This window comes from Nanorana parkeri, unplaced genomic scaffold (assembly GCF_000935625.1).
Source record: "Nanorana parkeri isolate BGI_ZX_2015 unplaced genomic scaffold, ASM93562v1 scaffold535, whole genome shotgun sequence".
In the NCBI taxonomy this organism is placed as follows: Eukaryota; Metazoa; Chordata; class Amphibia; order Anura; family Dicroglossidae; genus Nanorana; species Nanorana parkeri.
Window position 1 is genome coordinate 8,352 of NW_017306803.1, and position 8,779 is coordinate 17,130.

The 8,779-nt window shown below is 38.7% G+C and overlaps 1 protein-coding gene across 3 annotated transcripts in view; it reads right to left on the reverse strand.

Moving 5' to 3' along the window:
* Window positions 1-977: 977 nt before the first annotated feature.
* RBM25 (RNA binding motif protein 25) overlaps window positions 978-8,779 on the reverse strand; it is a 41,490-nt gene continuing 33,688 nt past the window's right edge. For all 3 annotated transcript variants that reach the window (XM_018561632.1, XM_018561633.1, XM_018561634.1), the window contains 8 exons: window positions 8,664-8,753; window positions 8,499-8,572; window positions 7,868-8,018; window positions 5,811-6,138; window positions 5,444-5,718; window positions 2,939-3,037; window positions 2,047-2,094; window positions 978-1,112 (listed from right to left, as the gene is read on the reverse strand). In XM_018561632.1, coding sequence (XP_018417134.1) covers window positions 1,020-1,112; window positions 2,047-2,094; window positions 2,939-3,037; window positions 5,444-5,718; window positions 5,811-6,138; window positions 7,868-8,018; window positions 8,499-8,572; window positions 8,664-8,753 — 1,158 coding nt within the window. In that variant the 3' untranslated portion in view covers window positions 978-1,019. The remainder of the gene's footprint in view (window positions 1,113-2,046; window positions 2,095-2,938; window positions 3,038-5,443; window positions 5,719-5,810; window positions 6,139-7,867; window positions 8,019-8,498; window positions 8,573-8,663; window positions 8,754-8,779) is intronic.

Consider the following 8,779-nt stretch of genomic DNA (forward strand, 5'->3'; position numbering starts at 1 on the left):
CATTTAAAAAAAAAGGTATTAACAATGGCATTTATACACAGTTCTTCATAGTGCTAAATGCCAGTGTTTTAAAGGTTTTATATATTTCAACCATGTCCTGGATTCTTTTTCATGGGCTTTCTGAGATAACTTAAAAACGTGCTCAAGAGTTCAGCAATTATTGCTGACATATTCACACGAACCCTCCTATACATGTATAAGGAGAACAATGCTAATAAAAAAAGTACAAAACAATGTTTTATTTTTGGACAACATGACTTGACTGCAAGCAGCCAGGCCGGTTGTTTATTAAATAATGAGCAATAAAAAAAAAAAAGGAATAAAAAATTAGAACTGACAAGGGAAGAATGTTGCAGCCACTTGTCACACTTTTTAAAAAAAGGTGCAATACAATAGGGCCTGCCAATTAGGCACTCAGCTTTTTATATGAGATATAGCTTACTCAGATCAAAGATGGGGTGGAGGAAATGGGATCACTTGTTGGCAGGAAAAATTAACCCCTATGCAGAATTAGACATAAAGATTTTAACTGTCTCCCTTTCAGAAAATGGGATTGTAAGAAAAAAAAAATATATATTTACAACACGATAAGGGAAAAATATTGCCAGATTTCCAACCAGCCATGCCTTGTACAAATGTAAAGTAATTTTGCAGCAATAAATACAGAAACCAAAAAAGAAGACACGGTGACTTTTTTAAACCCTACATTTAGAAGGACATCAGCCATTCATCCTGCTGTTATTCAATAGGTACATAAGTGCGAACAAATTGCAAAAAATTGTTATTTTAATATGTACAAGAGTATGGACAAACATTGTTACCAAAGAGACCATTGTACAGCAGCTGAATATTTTAAACCGTACCAGTAAGACACTGGTTTACTTGGTGCACCAATTCTGTGGTCGCAGATAACTTAGGAATCTGGGACTGCATTTTACAGTTCAATGTTTTGTTGGCCCCGACAGCAAAGATTGGATGGTGCCCAATACATTTGGGTAATGAAGCCAGTATGCCACGTTTTACTTCACAAGACCGATCTTCTTTGCTTCGGTTTCATAAATTAGTAACCGCCACATTTTAACTATGAATACTTCAGCTTCTTCATCAAGGACCTAAAACGGAAAAAGAAAATCAAATAAAAAGGTAATCTGCTACCTAGAAGTAACACAATTTCAGTGTTTAGGCTTGCTTTTGATTCCCAGACAAACACTGATAGTTGACAAAGTGCATTAAGAAAATTCTCTGCTTCTGGTAATCAGAAATAATAAAAAGCAGCCTACAATTACCCATAAAACCATTCAACTGTGTCAAGTAGCCATTTTAAAACGCTAGACATCAGCAAATTACCACTAAGATTTCCATTTTCCCAGAAAGAACGCCTGTCATGAGAGAATTTAACTTTCCTTTCACTTCTATGCTTACTGAGCCACTGACCTTGGTGCAGTTTAAGACATTTTTATTTTAAACATTCACTTTTTCCAGGTCGGTAACAAAACTGACAGCAGGCAACTAGCATTTTTAAGGATAAGGCCTGCAATAACTAGCTCCCATATATGTGTCTTGTGACTTAATGGGGATAGGAGGGTGTTTCTCAAAAAGGGTTTTTAGTGCTTTCCTCCATTGCACCAATCCAGTGTCCTCAAATCCTGACATGGTTCACAGCGGATCTATTGGGGAGGGGGGGTACAACAAAACAAGGCATGAAAGCTGTCTGTATGTGCTAGCAGTGGATAGGGGAAATAGCTGCCAGTTGTAGGTGAGCCCAACCAATGCCTCATTCTGCTCCCCATGACCCTCTATTTTTAAAAAGTCATATGAAGCATTTAAGGAGTCACGATATGTAATTTAATAAAAATTATATGGTTTGCAGTAAATTCCCAGGCTTGTATTTGGTAAAAGTCAAGAACGTATCCTACACTTGTACAAGTTTTTTGGTTTGTTTTTTTCAAGTACACGTGTATTTAGATGTGGCAGTCCACCTAGAACAGTTCAGCTTCTCTTCTAATATATGGAATTCCTTAATTTCTTCAATATATGTGCACTTACCATTGCAACATCATCCAATATACTTTGCGGAGAGCTGTGTGCCATTACCTAGAAGAGAAAATGGAATTCATTAGTTATGACATGGGACCATTATGCGAGATTTACTGCGGAATAGTCACACAATTCTGTTAATGGTGATCTAAAGATCTTTTGCACATTGTTTGTAATATGGTTAGAAAATACAGAAAACAAGTCATGTAAATGAAATATGTCAAATATTTTGTATACTTAAGCCAGATGACGGAGCTTTTTGCTCATTGCCCAGGGACTCATTCTCTTTTTCAGAAACTTCAAGTGTGAAGTTTCCGTCAGAGAAAGTCAATCACGAGACAGGCTGCTAATGCTAGTGCTCTGGGAATCCTATGTCATGGATTAAACAATTTGTAAAAAAAGGGTATACATAAAGTATACAAGAACTATAAACAAAAACAAACAGTTTAAAAATTGAACCCAGAAATGTTGACCATCATGCCTTCTGAAAATTTCTGCTTTACAAAAACTAAAAAACGTACCTGCACACTATCGTACATTTTTCTACTGACCGTTAAAATACCCACTAAAGTAGAGACAAAAATCCATGGGGTTTAGTGCTGTAACCGAGTACTGAAGTTCTGGACTGAATTCTTACCAGCAGCACTATCGGCATAAAGTACGTACGCCGTCTCCATTTCTACCGGTTTTAGGTTTTTTACATTCCTGCTACAATGTAGAAAAAATACTATTAAATGACTGACTGTTCCCTGTTGACCTGTCAAATGACGGTCAGGGACACCAGATTCAAGATCCTTTGTGGCAGGGACATGCAAAAAGCCTAATATCTGAAGCTTAGTATTACCGCTATATGAATGAGTAATATAGGATGCATTGACCTACATGCATTTAAATGCCTTACCTTTGAACATACAAAATCAACTAGAGTTGCTTCTTCTTCACCAATGTACTCTATGATCTTCTTATTGATCCAGGGCCTAATTCTTCGCTCCATTAATGTCTGAAGTAGGAAAATAGATTATATGCATTAATATTCCTGAAATGATTCCATACAATACAAATGTTCTAGTAATGTATTATTCAAAATATATTTCAATGTGTTTTACACCGCAAAGTGACAGGATCTGGAGGTATACAGTACTCAAAGGCAGACGTAGTTTTTTCCCCTTTAGATGTACATGATAAATCAACTTAATGATCATAATTATCAGCTTAATGTAAATAATTGTATCAATTTGTGTTACTGCAGTAAAACCTTGCTTGTACATAGGGATTGTAACTCTATATGGATAATTACATACATAGCCGCTCCTTCATTCCTTGGTTGTACAGCACAATATTAAACTTTGCAGATTCTACCTTAATGCTGCAAGTCTCTGACTGGGCCTGTGATTGAAAACAGTAGTCTGTAGTCCCTAATTAACAAAACACAATTCAACCGAGTCACAGACCATGTCACCTAGACTGGCTCTGCTTTCAGTCATGAAGGAGCTAAGGAATAGTCTTATTGTATTCACAGCATGCAAGAGGAAGTTTATTACACAAAATAATCTAGGTCATGTATAAGCTGCAGATGTCTGCTACAGTCCTCCTTTCATGCCAAAAAGACCCTGCACTTTCATACATGATCCTGAATGTGACTTAGGAATACTGACATGTTCCCTACTAAGGTCAAATGTGATTTTTAAATAACCATTCTGCATCAGAAATCGTCCCATTTGAGAAACAAGATCTGCCACTGCCAATTTGTTTTTAAGTGTTACACTGCTCTTGTAATTCAAACATCATAGCCACAATGCGTAGCCAGGGATTGTGACACAATTACAAGATGCCCGCTATCGCCTCAATTAGCCAGAACATTCTCTTCTGGTGCACTTCAAATGCAAGTCTGATAGGGAACAATTTAAAATGAATGGCAATACAACACAATGCGGTAAAACGAGTACTATCAACATAATATAGTAACAGGCCAAATAAGATGTGCCTCAGTGGTAAAGCAAGGAGGCAGTCATGGAAATTGTAGCCTATACCAGTGAAATTAGAGGCCTTTCTAGGTAAGAGCAGGTATGGTGATATCTGCTGATAAGCAGGATTCTTACATTTTAAAGCATAAAGTGCTAGTTATCTATAAATATAATACAAAAAGAAAAAATTCCCAGAGAAAATTTTTTAGCTCCTTACTCCTGACGCTAGGCAAAAAACTGGAGACTTGTCAGCAAGTGAGGGGTTGGGCCACCAGCAGGGGCGGCCCCTAGGCTGTCTTGTCTTTTTGTTATGTGCCTAGCGTCCTACTCCTGCAGGTGGCGATATACCCTACCATTCAGGATCTACGATCTGTTGCCCTGTGTCCTTCAATGAACGGGAGAGAAATACATATATATGGTCAGACAGATGACGTTGTCTATCAGCAACTGCTATGTGTAGCTGAAAGCACAAATGCACACTCACAGTGTCTACAATGGACCAGTCCAAAGGATAAGCAAACAGCTCTGGTTTAGCTGTAGGTATTTTTTCAATCAGACTCTTGATATGTTTGCGTTTCTCTTCTGTGTTCACATTATTTTTGGCTGAAGCTTTGTCGTCATCGCCGTAATCCAGGGGAACCAGCTTTCTCTTTCGTGGCACCTCATCGCTATCTTCATCCTCAAATTTATTAAATACACTATCTACTGGCAGTTTCTTCCTTTTTGCAACATTTGTCTGACTCGGACTGCTGGAGGCTCCTAAAAGAACCATAAGTTATAAGATGTCAATATCCAGAAAATAGCTACAAGACACACACAGACACACTTAGTACAAGAAACGCATTACTCACCTAATTTGAGGCTCAGGCCTATTTTTGGCCGGTACTCTTCTTGTGGCAAAAATGAATGGCAATACAACACAATGCGGTAAAACGAGTACTATCAACATAATATAGTAACAGGCCAAATAAGATGTGCCTCAGTGGTAAAGCAAGGAGGCAGTCATGGAAATTGTAGCCTATACCAGTGAAATTAGAGGCCTTTCTAGGTAAGAGCAGGTATGGTGATATCTGCTGATAAGCAGGATTCTTACATTTTAAAGCATAAAGTGCTAGTTATCTATAAATATAATACAAAAAGAAAAAATTCCCAGAGAAAATTTTTTAGCTCCTTACTCCTGACGCTAGGCAAAAAACTGGAGACTTGTCAGCAAGTGAGGGGTTGGGCCACCAGCAGGGGCGGCCCCTAGGCTGTCTTGTCTTTTTGTTATGTGCCTAGCGTCCTACTCCTGCAGGTGGCGATATACCCTACCATTCAGGATCTACGATCTGTTGCCCTGTGTCCTTCAATGAACGGGAGAGAAATACATATATATGGTCAGACAGATGACGTTGTCTATCAGCAACTGCTATGTGTAGCTGAAAGCACAAATGCACACTCACAGTGTCTACAATGGACCAGTCCAAAGGATAAGCAAACAGCTCTGGTTTAGCTGTAGGTATTTTTTCAATCAGACTCTTGATATGTTTGCGTTTCTCTTCTGTGTTCACATTATTTTTGGCTGAAGCTTTGTCGTCATCGCCGTAATCCAGGGGAACCAGCTTTCTCTTTCGTGGCACCTCATCGCTATCTTCATCCTCAAATTTATTAAATACACTATCTACTGGCAGTTTCTTCCTTTTTGCAACATTTGTCTGACTCGGACTGCTGGAGGCTCCTAAAAGAACCATAAGTTATAAGATGTCAATATCCAGAAAATAGCTACAAGACACACACAGACACACTTAGTACAAGAAACGCATTACTCACCTAATTTGAGGCTCAGGCCTATTTTTGGCCGGTACTCTTCTTGTGGCTGTTGCTCTGGTGAATTCTCATGTGGAATGATGATTCCACATGGAGACTCATCCCCTGGAGAATTAGGGGTTGCATGTCCACTACCAGATGAGACAGATGGAGCAGAGCTAATAGGCCTCATGGTGGGCTTAAGGCAAGGCTTTGGTTCAGGCTCCTCCTCCTCTTCCACCTGTTCTTCAACCTTCAATTCTCTTACAGGTTTCTCCTCCTCCTCCTCTTCAGATTCTGGCTGAGGCTTAATCTGTGGAGGCTGTCGACGCCTCTCGGCCTCTTGTTCCATCTAAACATCAAATATAAAATAGATTAATTACAGATTAAATTACAAATGCACAAGCATATTCCTAAGCGTTCACATACATTATTTGTAGAATAAAGGCTTACAATAGACTTCAAACAAAATATTGTTACTCCCATCCAAAGCAAGGTTCTACAGCGGTATGAGTGGAACAGACTTGCTGTCTCTGACTCAGAGAGAGCCATGGAAAAAATGTTAAACAGTGAGGCTGAGGCGGCAGCCAGAATTGATTGGGCACTGGCAAGTATTTCCTTCTGTCTAGTTGCTATAGAACTTCATTTTAATAAAGACATGAATAATAGAAACACACAATGTCCACTTATTGCCGTTATCTGCCGGATTGAATTATCCCATCTTAAACCCGTTTTTAAGTTATAAAAGCCACTCTGATCAGTCATGTGTAACTATCAGGACAGATGACATGCAAAAGATGCGGATGTAAACCCTTAGCCTTCAAAAGGTTCAAGGAAGGGCGGAAAATCCACATTTGAAGGAGTGTGTGAAAGCTGTGTGAACAAGGGATAAACCGGTTTATGAAGAAAACTATGAACCGAGTACAGTGGTTACGCTCTGCATGTTTCATTCATCAAGCTTCTGACTCTGCACGCCAAATGTGTTGCCGAAGCAACTATAAAGGACATTACTAAACTCAAATTGCTGCCCTCTTCACAAAGGATCAGTGCATTAACATACATATTTGTGTCTAGTGGTCAGTATGCAGGTTAGTGCACTGTGCAGACAATAGAGAAACATAAGCAAGTTAGCGGGAAGCAGATCACTACTTAATGATTGAATTGAGGTCGAAGGACTATGTCCTCGATACGGTCATGACATTTCAGGAGGGTAATGCCTGATTGCCAGCTCAAGTCAATAAGGGATCCTTCTAGGGATGTTCAGATACCAAGTGCCGTACTCAGTACAAGTACATGGAGATACTTTTCCAGCTCCTAGACTAGAGAAAAATTCAAAATTTAGGAGGCAGCCGTCATTTGTAAGGAGCACACGGAGCTCCTGGGTTTTGTGTACCCGTTTTAATGTATGATTTTTTTTTAAAATATATATAAGGAATGCACCAATACCATTTTTTCAAGTACAAGTACTTACAGATACAAGTACTGATACATTTTTGTTTATTGCCATGTGACAGTTTTTCTAAAACAATACAGAATAATGATTTCAGGACAGCGGTGGAGTACCAGAGCCAGGTCCTAGCTCTAACCGCTGCAACCGTGGTAGTTCTTGTGACAATGCCAAGTATTAGCACTGGTATCTGAACATCCCTACTTTTTACCTCTTTTATTGAGCTAAGTTCAATTCATTTGACTTGTACATTGTAATAAGCTGCCCAGTGGAGACAAATTGATGACACTCATTCATCACAAGACCATACATTGCTAAGCCAGTATAAGTCAATTATTTAACATCTATTTCAGCTTAAAGCATACATTTCACAGTCTCTTTGCCAATATGCATATTTATACATTTTACAGCTGCTTTTCAATGTTATTTTACCATCTAAGCAACTTCATGACACAGTAACGTCAAATTTGATCATAAACACTCATTGGGTGCTGAAGTTAATACTGGCGTAGGCCCCAACATAGGACAATAAAGAAGCAGAGTTTCTGCATACAGGGAGGTGGTGTTTTTGCAGAATAAAATCCCAATTTTAAGCTCCTGAAAAAAACAAAACAAAAACCAACTTAGAACTGACCCTCTGGAGTTCAGCATCTGGGTCTGGGTGTCCCTCAGCCAACAAGCGCTGCCTGATTTCTTCAAGTTCTTCTTTCTCTCGTTTTCTATCCCGTTCATCTGCTTCAATCTCCTTTTCCCTGTCCCTTAGCCGCTTCTGGAGTGCACTCCCTCTGCAATATAAGTACATATTGTTTATTGAGGTGCAGTATTACAAATGAGTGTTTAAAAAGGTAATATCAGTATATTACAAAAAAAGTGCCAGCAGTAGTAAAATGAAGCCTACATCTGGAAAAAACATGCGATATTCTTACAATTCTTCTCAGCAAGAAAAGATTGATACACCTATGCAAACAAAAAGATTTCTGAAAGCATATTTAATTCGCTTCACATCATCGCCCTGTAACTAGCAAAAGCAAGGCAAAGTCCACTACAGAGTCTCTGCTACTGTATACAGCTCAGGGTATTTCCATGTTTTAACAAAGAGGCTTGCCGGGCTTTTTCTTCTAAGTATGCAAAACACAAGGTGCTCTGTAATGAACACAAAAGACACCCACAAGCATATTCTCCCTACCACAAAATGGTTGTATTACAAATCACTATACATTCACAGTTTGATATGTGATGGTAAACTGACAGTATAATCAAACTACCTGTAATACTTTGGATCATCTCTGTCATCATCATAATCTTCTAAAAATTCCTTCAATCTTTTGGCTTCTTTGGCCTGTTATAGGACAGGTAAAAAAAAAAAAAATCAGTTGCTGTAAAACAAAAGTAATGAGTCTGAAATCAGACAACCTTTCAATACAACATACCATATCCCTGCTTCTTTCCTCCTCCCTTTCAGCTTCCTTTTCATAATCTCTGGCTTTTTTTCTCTCTCGGATTTCCCAGTTTTTGAGACGCTAAAAATAAAACACAAATGTTACTT